This window comes from Schistosoma haematobium, chromosome ZW (assembly GCF_000699445.3).
Source record: "Schistosoma haematobium chromosome ZW, whole genome shotgun sequence".
Lineage (NCBI taxonomy): Eukaryota > Metazoa > Platyhelminthes > Trematoda > Strigeidida > Schistosomatidae > Schistosoma > Schistosoma haematobium.
Genome location: NC_067195.1, coordinates 40,177,919 through 40,195,647, shown reverse-complemented (window position 1 = coordinate 40,195,647; position 17,729 = coordinate 40,177,919). Strand labels below are relative to the sequence as shown.

The window sequence follows — 17,729 nt, the reverse complement described above, 5'->3', positions numbered from 1 at the left end:
CTGTACAGTCAGCAATACTTCACCCTCGGACCTTGAGTTTGCTGCTTTTAGTCTTACCGTTCTTCAACCGACCTGTCTGGCATGGTAGGAACTTGAGGAACGATTGTTCCAGACAGTATAACATATCTGGTTCACCGCGATAAGCAATTACGACGACCACATCGAAATAGCTTCAAGGTAGTGTAAAGATATTTCACAGTCTTCTCTCATCCGAGACTACGGTAATGAAAAACTAAGTATTTGTAGTCATAAAAGTGCTCAGTTTGCGATAATGTGTATAACAACCTGATTAACATTCAGAATAAATATTTCGTTTGTCGTCAAGTTCATCAGTCAACTGTTCACTATCGCTTTACTTTAATCGAGTACTCTCTTTATCTTGGCGAACCACTTATTGCTACTTTCGCTTTCGTAGGTGAGCAATCATGGTGACCATGGGGAAATTATCTTTAAAAGTAAATGAACTGGGAGCTAATTTGCACTTAGTGTATGGGACTTTCCCATTATTGAAATACGAGATTGTTTTCAAAACAAATACATCTCTTTGGTTATCGAAAATGTATTTTCTAAGAAGCTGAAGTTTAAGAAAGATTTTTTTTAGGGTTTTGCGTCGTATTAACTTATTTATAGAGAAGTATTGGTTACAACATAACAAATATATTTAAACAAGAAACAAGCAAGAAAATCAAATAGTTTAAGATGTTATAGGTGTAAAATACTTAAATACAGAGTAAAGCGTTTGATTAGGAGAACGACATGAAGGTATAGGGATCATTTCGTCTAGAAAACAGTCATTGCACAGTGTGTACAGAACAGTATGAAGGGTGATGTATTATTTATATGTATCTACAAAGTATTGCTGAATTCCGATCATGTAATCATATTGCCATGAACTCGAAAGCGATAAATACATGTATATTTAGGATGTCCGTGATTACTCAATATGACAAGCTCGACAAATTGGACAGGTTTTGAATATTCCTAAGGAAACAAATAAAGAATTATTTAAATTCCACATACCATGCAAACTAATTGTATTGACTTAATTGTACGTATGGCATTTAAGAGTTGAATGTCTGGTTCAGAAAAGTTATTGAATCCCCTGTGTATAAATGTTCAGCTCTTATTACCACGTAACTCCGTGATAATCTGACCTAAGAGTAATTTCACTCCTATTCTGTATGATACCATGCAAGAATTCCATATAAATAATTTGAATTGATATATTCCGGTGGCCTGACCGATCCAAAATAATCATCCTGACTGCACTTATATACATCTTAAATTTATCTCCTAGTCAACAGTGACACAACAACGTTTGACCATCTCAAAAGATTATTATTTATCGAATGAGTCGTCCACAAGAGTTCAGTACTTTTCGCATTATTTTGAAGCGCGAGTTTGAGACGGAAGTGTGAGAAGATGCAATAGTCGATTAGCCATACAATAATCCTTAGAATCAGTCAACTTATTCTGTAATCTTATATACGTATAACTGATTTTAATCTCAATAATCTTCGTTAAAGTTACTAATCGACCATACAAATAACTAGTCACACTAATTCATACATCTTCCCATCCGAGCCCAATGAACGCATAATATTCTTTTGTCAAGCTTATTCACTGTTTAACGAAGAAATGTTTGTTATCCGCCAATGCGAATGATAAGATAAAGAGAATACTCCAGGAACGACAGAACGAATGACAACGAAAAGTGAAGGTAATATTATGGTTAATTCTTGGCGGATCCACTAATCTAATTCAAAACTTTGATTTCCTCACTTCCTGTATACTTATTGTAAATACATGGCAGAAAGAATAATTTTGAATTTTTCTTGGCATTTTAATTCGAAAGTGATTTAGTGTTATTGCATCAAACATAAAACTTGTAACCTTTTAGCTTGCTCATGGTAAATATATTTTGAAGACTAACACAGTAAGATGTAAAGGCAGGCTAACCTTGGTTTCTCGACATTCTAGGGTCAATAAGTCCAGATATATCTGTGTACTTTGATAAGAAAAACAATAGCCTTATTATGCACTATTGTCATCCCCGACTTATTTACGGTAGATCCCACTATGAAATGATACAAACTGGATTACCAACGGTCACTGGGCACTTTTTTTTGTCTTACAAACAATGAACATTATGGCGAACAAAACTCTCAATCAAAAATGTCCGTTCAGTTGGTTACGTATACCTATAATCCTTTTTAAATCTCTGTTAAAGCTTATAGAAACACGTGTCCGTAAGTTTCATGTCTTATACGATAATTGATTAAACTTGCCCTTATACGAAAATTTTGTATAGGTCTACCATCCACATTATAGGTAAATTCTCCCAAAACTACCCCATCATCATATTCTGATTGAAGTGCCTAAAATCGTAAAATAAAGAAAATCCACGTTTACACAGCGTTCGCTAATAATTATTTTTGAGGTAATACAAAAATACTAATCCTAGTAATTGAACAAAAATTACTACAAAGAAGAATCTTTTCTAAAAGAATGATCACCGTAAAATATACTTTCTTAAGATAACTGGCCTCTAGAGAACACTTACATTTATGTTTGTTTCATGAAGGTTCTCGATCATCAGTAGATCGATCATTGATGAAGAAATGATATTGTAATAACACTATACGCATTGGACTTTAACTTTTTTAATACTAGACAATCAAAAACATTTATTATTCATGCAAATAAAAACCAACTCAGACGGTGATATAAAATAGATGGGATATGGCTAGAAGTGGAATCCAGGTCGCGGGTTTTCTCTCGTTGATGTTCATTCCAAGCGATTCTCACAGGATGCTCATATCCCAGCCAACATTGATCAGATTTCAGTCAAAAATAACAAGTGGATAATCCAACCCATTTTAAATGGAATTATAACTCAAAATACATGCACACCTTAGAATAAATACCGGAACGATACAGATAGACTATTGTCCTTATTCTTACAATTATCCATTCCAGTAATTTGAAATAAACGTATTCATTATTCAATTGATATATCGACAGAAAATATACGTCAACTGTGTGAATCCACTCACCTTTACAAGAAAATCTCTCGGAGCTGAGTCCAATCTTCCATTTGGCGCGAGTTCCCTTGGTAAGTGTTCTAAAGTCACCGAACTGATAATAACTGGAGACGATAGACGAATGATAGCTTGACCTTTACTTCCGTGAAATGGCCAACAGTCCCCAGGATTATTACCAGGTTGGAGGATTGTTCTGTAAACAAGTAATGAGAAAAGCGATCATTCAAACTATGGCACTAGACAGTATCGACGTCTATTCCTGGTATGTTCATGATGTAAATGAAAATAAGTGGATATGTCGATGAAAGCAGAAAACAACATATTTATGGTTCTATTCAGTGGAAATAAAAAGGCGATCGAGGTTTCATGCTCGAAAACGTGTTGTGCTTTAAAACTATAAGAACAGTTTGAATGCACAGATTTATCGAAATATTTCGACTGTTTTTATCTGGGAAATGTTTCCAATTCTAATTAAAACTGACATTACTCTGAAACATTAGAACGAGAAAAAAAGTGTATCATAAAAATCAAAATACACAACTTACCGAGGGGAATTGCTAAGACGGGCTAAAGGCAAGCCAAAAATACTTAATAATGATGCACCTTCGGTATATGTTTTTGTACAACGCGTGCCAACAATAGAGCCTCCAGATGATTCTAAAGCATAATCTGTAAGACCGGTCCTATCAGCTGCAAATCGATGAAGAGCTTCATCGATCATTTTAGCTAAAGTTGCTTTATTTTCAAGTGAATGTGGGACCAATTCCGAATGACGATCTACGAAAAATAAATAAAACCTCAAAATGAAGCTCTCAAAAGAAAGTAATCACTATGCGAAAACTTCGTTTTATAAAAAAAATTGTCAAAATCAGAACTACTTGATAATCATCCTTGCACATACATGAGTAGATGAACTCAAACGATGATTAGTTGACGTCTGCAGACAGATACCAAATTCTAACCCCCGTGTTTGTTATTCATATACATTTGTTCAGAACTACTAAGTGTTGATTGTGAGTCATCGGTCGAAGTGTGAGAAAACAGCTAAGTGATCGGGTTTATAAGGCTAAGAGAATAAAACAACCAAACGATTGAGGAAATATTCCTACCTGAGTTGAGTGTCGCTGCAAAAGTATATATATATATATATATATATATATATATATATATATATATATATATATAAAATACACTATGGTTAAGAAACAATTTAGTTTAGAAGTATTTTCTATCTGTAGTATTAAATAAAAATCGACTACAAGTAAACTGAATAATCCATCACATATCTGTTTAATTCTGATGGCAAGTGAGATATATTTTATTAAATAAGAATTAAAATAACTCCACTATTATAGTTACTTAAACAACTTTTTAAAAGGAGTGAATGACAATAACCTCAAGAAATCAACCGAAAAATGTTTTGCACATTTTAATGGGATACTAGGAAGACTTGTGATTGCTTTCATTCATATACTACGGTGTACCACAAATAAGAGTCTGTGGTCTTAAGATTACCTGACATGTGGACAAAATTTCCCATCTCAGTATTGTAAACAATCGTGTTGCATATCCACAAACAGTAGAATGATTTAAGCGAGTGCGCCAAAAGATATACTATGAAAACTTGAAACACACAGATAACTAAACAAAAACCACAATGAACTTAATGATAAAATAATAGGATATTTATGATATCCCAATAAGCAGAAACTGAATTTAGAATGTCACAAAGATGTCGTTATTTTACCAAAAAACATTGTATCCAACGCTCAGTTTATTTGAAATTATTCAGTCAAACTTTGGTATCAATAAAGAACTTACTGTAAATTAATTTATCAACGGATTCTCTTGCCAGCGTGGATATAGCTTGTCTAAAGTAAGTGAGAAGTGCACTATCCACACCATCACTATCCCTTAATTCATTGATTATTGTCTATTTAAAAGAAAAGTTAGATATGAAGACAAACATAGAGACGAAACCGCATGCACTACTACAATGACAAACATACATACATACAGTTAAAATAAAACACTCGTGCTGTTAACAGTCTTGCAATGAGTTATGTACTTATCAAGAATTATTAATAATAAATTAGTTATCAAAGAATTATTGTTAAAAAATAGATGTTTCGAAACTACCCTGAATTGTTTATTGTAATGGACTACTAAAAGATCTAGAAGAAAATTGTTACATATTTAAAACTATAAAAAGCGAAATGCGAAAAAGTTAGAGTTAAGATTATTATTGGCAGTAAAAAAGAATGGCGATTTCTTTGTAACAGTTGCAACTATTATTACAGCGGCAGCATCAGATGTTAGCCTTTCGACAGCAACTACTTGAAGCAATTTTGGGGAGACTTTTCACTCAACCAGATATTCCAGAAAGTAAGGAATTTATTTATGATGCAGACAATGGTACAGTAATGGCCATTTCAGAAGAGTGACATATGGAGGGTTCAAATCCCGATTATACCTGAAGCAAAATGTAAAGTTTGTCTGGCTCACAGTAAGACAATGTCTTTTCAAATGCATATGAAGTTGTGACAACACCAGATGACCAAGAAACAGAAGATCCTGTAAATGAAGCCCCATGTCCAGAATTAAATGAAACACTATTGACCCTGCCTTTGTTCTTTCAAGATGATGACTTTTGTTGCATGTTGCGTTTTATCAACAAAACTATTTCACTCGCCTCTGAAGGTAGGCTGATATAGACAGACTTTTGGTACCAGACGTGTGGTAGGTCTTGCGACACAGCAACTTTTCCAATGATCTATGACTTTTAAAAGATACCCATTCCCCATCAATGTTTTGCTTAGTAGCCTCACACTGTCTCCAATAGTATCATTCGTAAAAGCACGATCAATCCTATGAAATAGGCCCCTTATCAACCCGTTTGTATTGAACTGAGTATTAACTATGATGGAATGTTTGTCTATACTTTCGCAGAACTGAAAACGTTACTTAAAATATTCATCTGGAGAATTGAAGATAAAGTTGGGTGATAACACGCACTATATACTATCAGTCATGCACATGACGAGAATGGCCGGTAAAAAACGAAAGAAAAATTCCAGTGCAGATTTTGCAAGTGACTAAGTTCTTGCCAAAACACCATCTGTTGAAACATAAATAATACTACAAGGTAGTCTAGATATACTATATCTATGAAAACGTCAGGAAACAAAACTGTAAATATCTGTTGCTCAGATAAGCGAGAAAAAATCGAGAATAATCTTACCTCCAGGACAATTTCTTTAATTTGAGTTGAAAATGACTGAGAGAGATTAGTTATAGCAAAGTTCATCTGTTCAATAACTGCATCATGGCAATGTTTCCTAATTTCTTCATTTTCTGAACATCTTTTCAATTCTGTGAATAAACGTTTAATAATATTGAGCACCATGAGTTTAATATTTAAATATGTACGGTATATTAGTACTGACTGGTTGGTCTGGATTAAAAGAGAAAATGTAATGTGTCTCATGATGTGAAGCTCCAAACATAATCAAAACGTTCTATCCCAATCTCCACAACACAATAATAATTTGAAGACAAAAAGTACTGTATAGTATTTCTTATTAATAGAAACAATTTATATTGACACAAAACCTTTAAACACGTATTACACATAATAACATCAGAAACTGTATATCCAAGGTTGTTTAACAGATGATACAGGGCATAGAAATAATGACTAAATACTAGGCGTTCACTCTTAATCTTATGATTCCTCAGGTTTTAAATAAAAATGATTATCGCTGAGTGTACACCATTAAGGAGTTCTAAATTAGGGAGATATATTAAACCTCCAGTTAAAGCTAATTTATAATAAAAAAACTCATGCAGTCTAATTGAAAGATATAAAAAATTGATGCCTTAAAAAACCTACCATCCTTAATATATGTAAAGGTGGACTTAGATTCTTCATTCAACCTTTCTATATCAGACATGCGTAGTGTAAATAAATTGATTTTATTTTGTAACTGAAGTAAATTGTTTTCAAAATCCAAAAACTTCTTTGATCGATTACTATTTATACTCAACTGTGAGTGTAGCCTATGAAGCTAAAAGAAAATATGGATGGAAAACGAATTCAAGTGAACGGAATACCAGATAAATTGTTGAATTGGAACATAAAAAGGAAAAAAATCTCGGCAAGTACTTTTAATATTCCAGTGACGTGAAACACTTCAAGAGACAGTATAAAAAAACAGATGGTTGAAAATCAATCAAAGATTCTTCCTTTATATATTTTACATAAAAGCATACATGAATTTTTATAATTATTTGGATGTATATACAACCACAAAACATTGAGTTTGAACACGATTTAAGTGTTAATCGCCGTATGGGAACGCGTGAAACCGTTATGTCGGAGAGATCCAGAAAACTCCTCGAAAAAAGCCAAGAAAGGTTCTGAAAACAGAGAAGCATCTTATCCAATCGGCGTTACTAGAAGTTTTATCAGAAACATCAAGAAAGTGAAAAGTCACATGTGGAGTTTCTGATTGCATGATTACTTATACTGCTACTATATCTAGTAGCATTACAGAATTTTCGGGAAACCTAAGGACATCTAAAATACTATAAAAACCCTATATTTTCCGTACAAAAACGAACCTTTGGAGTGAAATGTTCCTCATATATTTCGGGCCTTTTCGTGTTCAAGTCATTGTGTAGATCTAACCTGGGGGTTACTAGAAGAGCTTAGGAACCAAATCTAGCGTTCAATTAGCAGAAATTATTACTTTTGTCCAGAAACAGAAAATAAAAACCCAAGGTCTACCAATCATAATTTTACTAAAGTTTAGGTTCTATGCTACTATATTTTCAACTTAGTGAAGCAAAATCATGATCCCATAAACGTGTAACAGTTGACAAACTTAGTACGAATAATTAACGTTAGTATATCTTTAAGACTAAGTGGCTATTTGCAGTGTAATAATATTTTTATTGGGGGGTTCCTTTAAGTTCATAGCTTATAGAGCATCTTCATTTTATCCAAATGCTTGTTCATTTTTAAACCCTCAAATAAAGTTAGGTCCTTTTTCAATGTAATAAGTTTTAGAGGAGTAATGTGAAGTATTTTTATGTATATTGATATTGAACTACTGACAAAATGGAATTCTTAATACATACAGTAACGTAAAACAATTAACATACCATCTTAGTCAGATTACAAATTTATTGAACGGCATGCCCTTTTAGTCTACAATCAGGCTTAAACTAATAGCATGCAATTAATCGAATCCTGGTGCTACTACATAGGAAATTAAGAATCACTGATTGTTTTGCGATCTTCAATCTCACCTTCAATTATTGTTTGATAAGTAAATCAGTTATACTATTTTGTTTAGATATTATGCACATTAGTAACAACACTATGCCACTAAAATAGTCATATCTTCAATGAATAGTTCAGTATTTATATCTTTTGAAACCCGTGTTTGAAATTTTGAGGTTAGTCCTGTGATCCTATTATCAGACTTGGTTGTTTTTTCAGTATTTATTGGGCTCTCATAAAGACTAGCACATATATATTTCCAAATCTAATGAACATATATCACAGTTATAGAGGATCAATAAATCAATCTATAATGTACAGAAATGACAAAAAACTAACTTCATTTCGTGTTTCTTTAGTACGTAAACTTAACTGACTACGTAAACTATTCAACAGTATTGACATATTTTGAATACTCATATTTCTTTGCAGATCGGACTTTATAAGGTCTTGTAGGATTTTACTACGTAGCTCATCCAACTGAGTTGCGATATTATGATTCGCTGCTTCAATGGCTAACCTTAGTAAACGATCGCTTTCTATACGAAATGCTGCATTGTGATCAGCAGAGTTAAAATCTTTATTATCCGACAGACGTTCAGATTGGTTATATTTCAGGTAAAAGTGATTCCATTCATTGATATGATGATCAAATACATTTCTCATTTCAATAAGTTGTAAATTGAGTATATCCGATTTTCTGATAGAGTCTTGTTTTAAGTTGATTAAACTATTATCGGTAACCTTAATTGTCCTATAAAAAACAAAAAAAAAAAAACGAAGAAAGACATTTCATTAATAAGAAATTCATCAAAAAATTTAGTCTACTTTACTTATAACTTTTGGAATATATGGTATTAGAAAGGATGATTTTCATTGATCAGAGAATGACTTTGAGGTTGTGAATTCTCCGTTCTTGTTAACTCAAACCGCATAGATTTTTATATTTGAAATCATATTGTCTGTTACAGACAAAAGTGTACACTACTAAAATGTCTGAAGAAAAAAACAATAGCAACCGATATTCTAGTCGTCAATGTCAGTAGCGAAAATCTACAGTTTAGAGTATTGCAATTACGCTGAGAAGTTTGGTGCAATGAGGTCCTTCATAAAGCTTACTTTTTTATTACTTCAAAAATGTTAACTTTTAGATCGTGATAATAAGTGCGGTGGAGACCACAGAAAGGTATGGTAAACACGTTTGGTGCTGAACTTAAGATAAATCTACTGTTCTGTAATATGACAAATCAAATGAGCAATATTTTCTGCCAAAAGATTCATACAAATTTAGGCAGGGGGACGAAAAAATTATATGTTGAAGAAGATATAGTATATGACCTATAATAAACACATAAGGAATCTTCAATGGACTTGTAATTATCTCAGTTGTCATGGTGACAACGGATTAATTAATTTTAGATTTATTTTGGTTAATAATAAGCATATTTACTTTGGATATGATCATAAACAAATTAAAGGGTTAGCAGCCGGGTAAAAGTTTTGCGGAAATCACCTAGAATTATTCATCGGGAAATATTTGTTTCCCTAAATTTATATATGTTCGGAACTTGATTCGCTTACGTATAACAGAGTGAACTTTAATAGTTATAATCCATACGAAAAACTATGTAGACTAAACTATTAAACATGGAAACAAATAAATATTAAACAACTCACTGTGACAGTAAGTCCAAACGCTTATTGACCGATTGAGAAAGTGATGTCAACTGCTCAAAAAGTTTATTTGCTGTTACATCATTTAGATTCCCTTTGGTAAAATAAAATGTGGTAGATACAGATATAGATGGCAAACGTAAGAAAAATAAACTTGTAGACCATATTCTTTAAAAAAAAACAGAACAATCGATTGGATGATGAAATATATTTCATTGCAAAAGTAGGTGAATAGGATGTCATTTTAAAAAATCAAAAATATCGAGTGCATTTAGAACAACACTCAAAGTATAGTTGTATTAAAATGAACAAGTGAAGTGATGAATCGAAATTTGAATGTGTAACAAACTTCGATAAGTGTGTGCCCATTTACTTCATTTATTACATCAATAGGTTCAATTACTTGTAAAAGTTGCGTTTTAAGCAACAGCAATGCACTTTTTTCTCCTATAGGAATGTACAAACTGTCAAAGGTAGAATGTACATATTTTTTGTGCAGATTCTTTTATTGAATCTCTGAACTATAAATAGGAGAAATAAATTTTTAAGGAGTAAAAGTGACCGTTTGGATAAACATAAGTTCAAAAATGAAATCTATAATATAGTATACTTGTAAACTTTTTGCTTTTATAAATATATGTACTCTAATATCTGGATTCAAATGGTACTTAAGAGTAAACTTTTACACGAAAGCAAGTTGTTAACAAGCAAACTATATTTCGTCCGTTTATCCAGTAAACGACAATAGATTAGTCAAGTTCGATTAAACCTAAGAGTTAGAAGTACTATTTGTTTTCATAACTTTTAGATGTATTCGATACAGAAGACAAACTTAAAACAAGTAACATATGAATAAATTATATCTTATTAAATATTTTAGGTGTGTTATCCTGGAGTTAAGTACCTGGATATAAATGAGTAGTTGTTCCTTAATTTAGTTGGTACTTGTAGCCATATATGTTAAACGAACAGTCATGTTTTGAAAAGTTACAAAACAATCCACAGCCACTTTTCTTAAGCTGACTTCATATTAGATAAGGAAGTCAATGTCACATTTCAAGCGAATGTAATACTGTACATCATCTTGATAAGTTCCTGACAAAACTTCACAAAAATCACTAAGAATCCAATTCATAATCCTTTATATCAAACGTTTCTCCACATAGTTCATACCAAACGACTTGGAAAAAGACTTAATTATGCTTTATAATACTAAGATAACAAATGAAAACCAGTTTTCTTATAATTTATTCATCTAAATAAAATATTTATTATAGTTGATATGATAGGGGTTATCGACATTACACTAAGGTATCAAATTATCAAGAAATCATCTTTAATAAATTCATGTTAAATATCAAAAAAGTCAAGAGCAAGGTCAAAAACACGTTCAATATCCCATGTCACCAAATATAAACACATCTTAAGCAGTTTAACATTTCGCTAATGAGGCGTGTTCGTTGAAAAACCTTTCGTGTCACAAATACATTAGCGAATACGCATTCCGTCGATTACCATTTATAAGGAAGCTACGCTAATCTACTTTATTCCAGTGATATGACGCGGTATAACGGCAAAACTATATCCTTAATTCATTGTGATTTTTGGTCAATATTACTTCCGTTTTTAACGTAATATGATGATTATTCAGTGTAATATTGGTTTTATTTTCAGCATCATAGTTTATTCAGCATAACATTGATTTACTTCAGTGTGATTCTTATTTAAGATATTATATTCTTGTATCAAATTAACGTGAACTACGTGAGATTTCGCTATAATTTCATACATATGACTACATATTAATGAACAAACGGGTATACAAATCAATACATAAATATCAAAGATTCCCATTGTGAAAATTAGAACAACACATGTAAGCGAACAATTGTTTCCAATTAGATCGTCATCAGGCTTTACTCTAATATACATGAATATCAGTTTAGGGAATGTGGAGATTGTTAAGTTTTTGAGTGAGATCATGAACCGATTAATGTTAGACCACCACTGAAAACCTGGAAGCACTGGGACTCCTCAGCAGTGCGCATCCACGATCCCGCGAGCGCGTGCGAACGCTTAACCTACTGGACCACTGAGCTGGCATCCAATGGTGTTAGTGTCTAACCTCAACCAATCCACGAAGTTGCACGGCCATCTTCCATTGTACTGAGGTAGACAGTTGTTCCTACCCGACACGGATTAGCTTCAGTGAGCGGGATAGTGGATGCGCACTGCTGAGGAGCTCCACAGTAGGATGAAACAGCCGTCCAGTGCTTCCAGGTTTTCAATGGTGATCTAACATCAATCGGTTCATGATCTCAATATATAAATAATCGTATTTTTGAATAGAGTCGTTGTCATGTTTTGGGATTGATAAATTTTCATTTTTACCAGTTTTCCGTGTTCATACTTTGCGTCGTAGGAATTGTCGTGGTTTCTCGTTTTCCAAGTATAAGTGCTAAGCGAAGCGGATATAACATCCAAATAACAGTAAAAGAGATTAGCAAGTTGCACATTCTGTTATCACTAACTCGTTTCCGTGAAGGTTGTTTTCTCAAGAAAATGAAAGGAAAACGACCATATATGGTACTACAATGAAACATTAAATCCTCCACAATAATAAGTGTAATAATAAGTACAACAACTGAGAAAGTAACTATGTGGAGTTACCTGCATCAAAAACTATTCGATCACTAGATTTACTTGAACTGTAGAACGGAATCCATTGCCACCGATCATTTTCTTTGTCAGATCTACTGTTATCCTCATTTAACTCAGATGAAAAAAAATAACGAACATAAAGACAACGTGCTTTCCATATAAATAAATTCCAAAGATGAGTACTATCCGGCCGTGTCTCAGAAAGTTCATACGTACAATTAGAATCAGAGAAAAATGGAAACAATTTTAAAGATGAATTATTTGAAAAGTTATCTGTAAAGAAACAAATAAAAAACGCAACTAATAATGAATTATAACTAAAGGTTTTAATGAAATCTTAAGATAATAACTATTAAAGTTCAACTACAGAACGATTTCAATAAACAAAATGATAAAACATATGGAGGAATGAAGTTGATAATTCTACTTTAAATTAGTAATCTTCAGATGAGAAACCTTAATTCCATGTACTGTGAAAAGCCGGAACTTCAGTTTTAGGATGAAAATGGGAGACTCTTATCGTGAGATTATTTATTTGACAAAAAGACTGTTGAGGACGTTAGATCCCCAGAATTCATTTGGAAAAGGTCCTAATTTTGTAATTTTATTCTGAAATTTTGAATTTTATGTTTTCGCGCCAAGAGACGCTTAGTTAACCTACAGTCTAAATTTCCCACTCAGAAATCCTTGATTGTCATTGGTTGACGGATTTTTTTTAGTACGCTATTTTGTGGCTCTCGCATGGGCGTTCCTATCGTTGTATAAATAAACTTGATTTGTGTGCTTAGTGACCTCGTAGTTTCTGGGTGCTTGTAGAATACACTCTATACGCCTCATCAAGACTTGTTGATCTAGTTAGCAGGGCCGGGGACAACGGATTAGAATAGCCTATCATGTCACTGTATCTTTGACCTTCGTTCCGGTTACCGAGTAAGGTGAACTCGTAATAGCATCCAAGCATATCAAAGACATAGGAGTCTTGTGATTTAAATTTGAACTATTTTCTACCAGTTTCTTTCAGTCATACTCATCTTTCTTTAACTTGCCACATACATGAAGTAAAAATTAAAAAATATCAAAACAAATTAACTCATTGTACATGTATACTATACTTACCAGTTGGTGCAAACAAAAGGCTTAAAATGAGTAATAACGGCGATAAGATAAGTAACAGCAGTACTAAACGCAAGCACCAATTCAAGATATTATTTCTCTGTACATAGGAACTAGGGGAAAAAGATTTTAAAAAAAGATTAAATTCATTAATGGAGAATTAAAGCACAAAAGAGAATACTTTAAATTATATTGGGTTATTTGTATAGTATATCAGGTGTAAATATTCATCTGCTAGGCACAAAAATGAACATTAGACGATGGAAGCTAATGTAAACATGATTGAAAATTTTGATTTCGAATAAAGCAGAATGGTAACAACACTACTTTTTAGTTCAGTTGTATCGAATAACACTTGTTTTATGAAGAAAAACAATTCCAAGTATTAGTACTACATAAAAAAGAAATGTAGAGAAGAAACCGGTTCCGCTATTTAAAACGACGAAAAAATATTGAAAAGGAACTGCAAGGACATTGATGTTTGGGGTTGGCAAGTTTTCCGAAAATATGTGCACATACAAAACGTCTTCTACAGTAGTATATGTTTATTAATAGAAAAAATTACATTGAGATCTGTCCATTGAGTATACCATAAACTTGGTCACCAGTCATTTTATTTATTCATCAACTCAATTTTTTGATTACAACAGATGTATCAACGCCATTATTATACGCTCATAGTTAAATGATCACTAGTCAATACCTACAGATATGCAAATCAAGCAGAGGTCAGTGTAGCCGATCATAAACAGAATGCTATATGTAAAAACTTATCAGCCCACCGAAAAGATGTTTAGTTGAGGCATAGCGTGAATATTTTTCTCATCAGTTACAATTTGAAAGTACTAACTGTCGTACCCGAGCGAACATTAAACCATGAATAACTTCTGAGACATTAATTTACTAATATTATCTATAAATTCTTATGGTATAACTATTCAGTAATTAGATTATGTATATTTATATTCCCCTTATTATAAGCTTTTTTGACCTATAATTTATTATTGTACGGTTTACGGTTCTTAAGCTATGTTCAGTTTATTGACTACTGCCTCCCACGTTCACAGCCACTTTTTGGCTTTATTGTGTATGCTATTTCCTATTTTATGGTGCGTTGAGGTCTGTTTGGTTAATATATAAACCCAGTATGTCTGAAATAAATAATTCCACTCGATTCATATAGTGAGAGCTGGTATTGGTGTTCTGGACTCAAGTGGATGGGCTAGGCGTAAATAAGACCGATAAGGACGCTAGGCTGCTCATACCGGTCGAACGTCATTGGTTTTGGCGCACTGCTAAGATTGTATAAGTCGTATTTTGATTGGTGGATAAACCACGTGATAAAAAGTCGGACGTAAAGACATGACACTAACCAGCGAACTAAGTATTAATTATCACATACTTTAAAAGTTTAGTTATGATGGCAAATTGGCTTAAGTGCATAGACATGTGGCAATGACGTTTATCTAAAAACTACTTATTACATCGACTTTATCAAAAGCAAAGGTTAAACCTTATTTGATTTTGTTTCCCGTACATTCTAATTAGCGTTATCTTTTATCATTAAATATGGTGAGTTACTTCTCGAAAGTTTTTAACCAACAAATCAACTTGCCACAAAACTTATAAGCTTAGTGATTACACTGTATCACGATGTTATACCGTAATTCACTTCGTAATTTTTGAACCGATTAGATGTTATAATTTCTTTTATTACGACCCAGCTATTCCTATTGCTTGACATTCTTAGACACCAATCGACTCGACAAGTCTTCAAATTAGAACACGGTTAAACAGGAACGAAATTATATTCCAAATGACAAAAGTAGATGGAAGTAGGAATTACAATAAGAAAAAACGTTAGTATATTTATAGTTTTCACACGAGATTTTAGATTCATCTCCAAGTATCCACGAACGCTGATTAGTTAAGAAATAGCCAATTAGCGAGTTCCGGCCTATTAGTGCATGGAACGTGCTTTAATCTAATCTATATTCCGCTAACATTAGTAAATTCTCAATTTTGAAATATACTGATAAGTATTTCCTATTGATAATCTGACATTTTTAGGATGTATGAAGTCGAAGATCATGCAGAGAAAGATGAAATAATGTTTGATTTCGTTTTATGAATATAAGGTGATTATTTCTATAATATTTCTACAACATATGCCGTTGATCGGTGTCATAAACTGATACTTGAACTCGAATAAATGGCAATATTACATTTTCTCAAATCAAACAAAGTATAGATGTTATAATAAACAAAGTACAAGAATTATTAATAGTAAGAATATGATAAAACGAATATAATTAGACAAGTTTACCTTGATGAACCTGCGGAATTTTGAAATCTCGATAGATCAGTACGTAATGTTGAGTGATATTTCAGAGATAAAGTTGAAGAATTATCATTTCCACTAAATAATTTTGCAAACAGCCCACAGAATAATCGTGGTAAACAACTGAGGATATACAGAAAAATATTTCCAACAGCATAGATGAAAGCCATTAAAAACGCTAAAAGGTGAATAGACATATTCCGCAGACTGTTTAAAACACATTGTGTGTAAAAACATAATCTTGATCGGCGTGAAAGAAAATCAGACTGAAATGGGTTCGAATGAGGCAGATTAAAATGAACGTATGCTTTGTTTCGATTGGTAACATTTTTAGTTTTATGATACGAAATATTAGCATCATAGTTATCCTCTATATCGCTAGACAGAAATTGATCGTCTGTATTCTTTGATTCAAAATTTAGATCTTCAGTAGTATCTCTCTCCAAACCTAAAGTGTAAAAATTATCTTTTCTTCAAAAGAAAATAAATATTACATGTGCTTAAAAGCTAGAAATTTGATTTTAATTGCAAAAGTTGTGTACGAACAATAATTTAAATTGAGGATTAGATATAAGTTTGCAAACACATGAATAGTTAATGTACACACGATTACATGAACAACTAGAAAAGAATGATAGTATATCTCACTTAAGTCGATTAACATGTATATAACCAACGGAGTACCTTATTATAATAATAAAATTTTACGAAACTGGATCATACTTTACAACCTTTCGTCTGATTATTTATTATGTGCTGCTTTACATTTAGAATCCGTCAATCGATGATTTTTGTTTTAGCTTTTATCCAAGACTACGAGATATAGTTGCTAGGTACACAGGACTATGACAACCTATTTAAAACTTCACTCAGATTTCTACCGCATCTAACTGGCAGTACGGCTCATTAAGTAGTTGCAACAGAAAGAAAGAAATTTATTTCACCAAACACTCGCAGGCTTTCGATTTTTTCGGTGAGGGGCAGATACGAACTATGGCAGGACAGAAAGTCTAAGATGTTTTATCAAAACAGGAATTTGTATTATGTATTGATGAACAACGTTTCAAGTGAGAGATGGTTGGTGAGACTAAAGATAGTTCAATTGCGTTTCATGTTGAAGTTCCAACATAGCTCAGATTATCAAAGTATGGAAAATACCTTATAGAACACAAGATCAAAATAAGATAGAAAAAGTCATGCTGAGCTTAAACCGTATCTTCGATGCCTAATATTTTCTATTACCACTGATACTGTTACTCTACCTCTACCACTCTAAGATTTCGCCCGAAAAATTCATTTCTCTATGCTATTGGGGGTTTTGGCAACTTGAGTCGATGTACCTCTCTGATAACAGATCAAATAACTAGATTTGCAGAAATCTCCACCGAGAATACAGACCCAAGTAGTTAAGACAAATAACTAAGTACAGATTTAATTTAACAAACACCGAGAATCAGTAGTTGTGTGAGGTAAAGACATACTCATTTCAGATTGGATCAAACTTGATAAAAGGAAGTTTTATTCTATGGACCATGTTATATCCGGTGAAGATTAAACTACAGGTAAATTCCAAGGACTATTCATGGACTAATATTCTATAAATATTCTT

General features: G+C 32.6%; 1 protein-coding gene across 2 annotated transcripts in view; it reads right to left on the bottom strand.

The window, feature by feature from the left end:
• Positions 1-641: 641 nt before the first annotated feature.
• Positions 642-17,729, bottom strand: part of SUN1_2 (Secreted beta-glucosidase sun1) — a 43,184-nt gene continuing 26,096 nt past the window's right edge. For both annotated transcript variants that reach the window (XM_051218752.1, XM_051218753.1), the window contains 12 exons: positions 16,106-16,568; positions 13,783-13,892; positions 12,676-12,939; positions 10,009-10,099; positions 8,671-9,085; positions 6,937-7,111; positions 6,286-6,416; positions 4,866-4,977; positions 3,590-3,821; positions 3,057-3,237; positions 2,289-2,378; positions 642-981 (listed from right to left, as the gene is read on the bottom strand). In XM_051218752.1, coding sequence (XP_051071419.1) covers positions 871-981; positions 2,289-2,378; positions 3,057-3,237; positions 3,590-3,821; positions 4,866-4,977; positions 6,286-6,416; positions 6,937-7,111; positions 8,671-9,085; positions 10,009-10,099; positions 12,676-12,939; positions 13,783-13,892; positions 16,106-16,568 — 2,375 coding nt within the window. In that variant the 3' untranslated portion in view covers positions 642-870. The remainder of the gene's footprint in view (positions 982-2,288; positions 2,379-3,056; positions 3,238-3,589; positions 3,822-4,865; positions 4,978-6,285; positions 6,417-6,936; positions 7,112-8,670; positions 9,086-10,008; positions 10,100-12,675; positions 12,940-13,782; positions 13,893-16,105; positions 16,569-17,729) is intronic.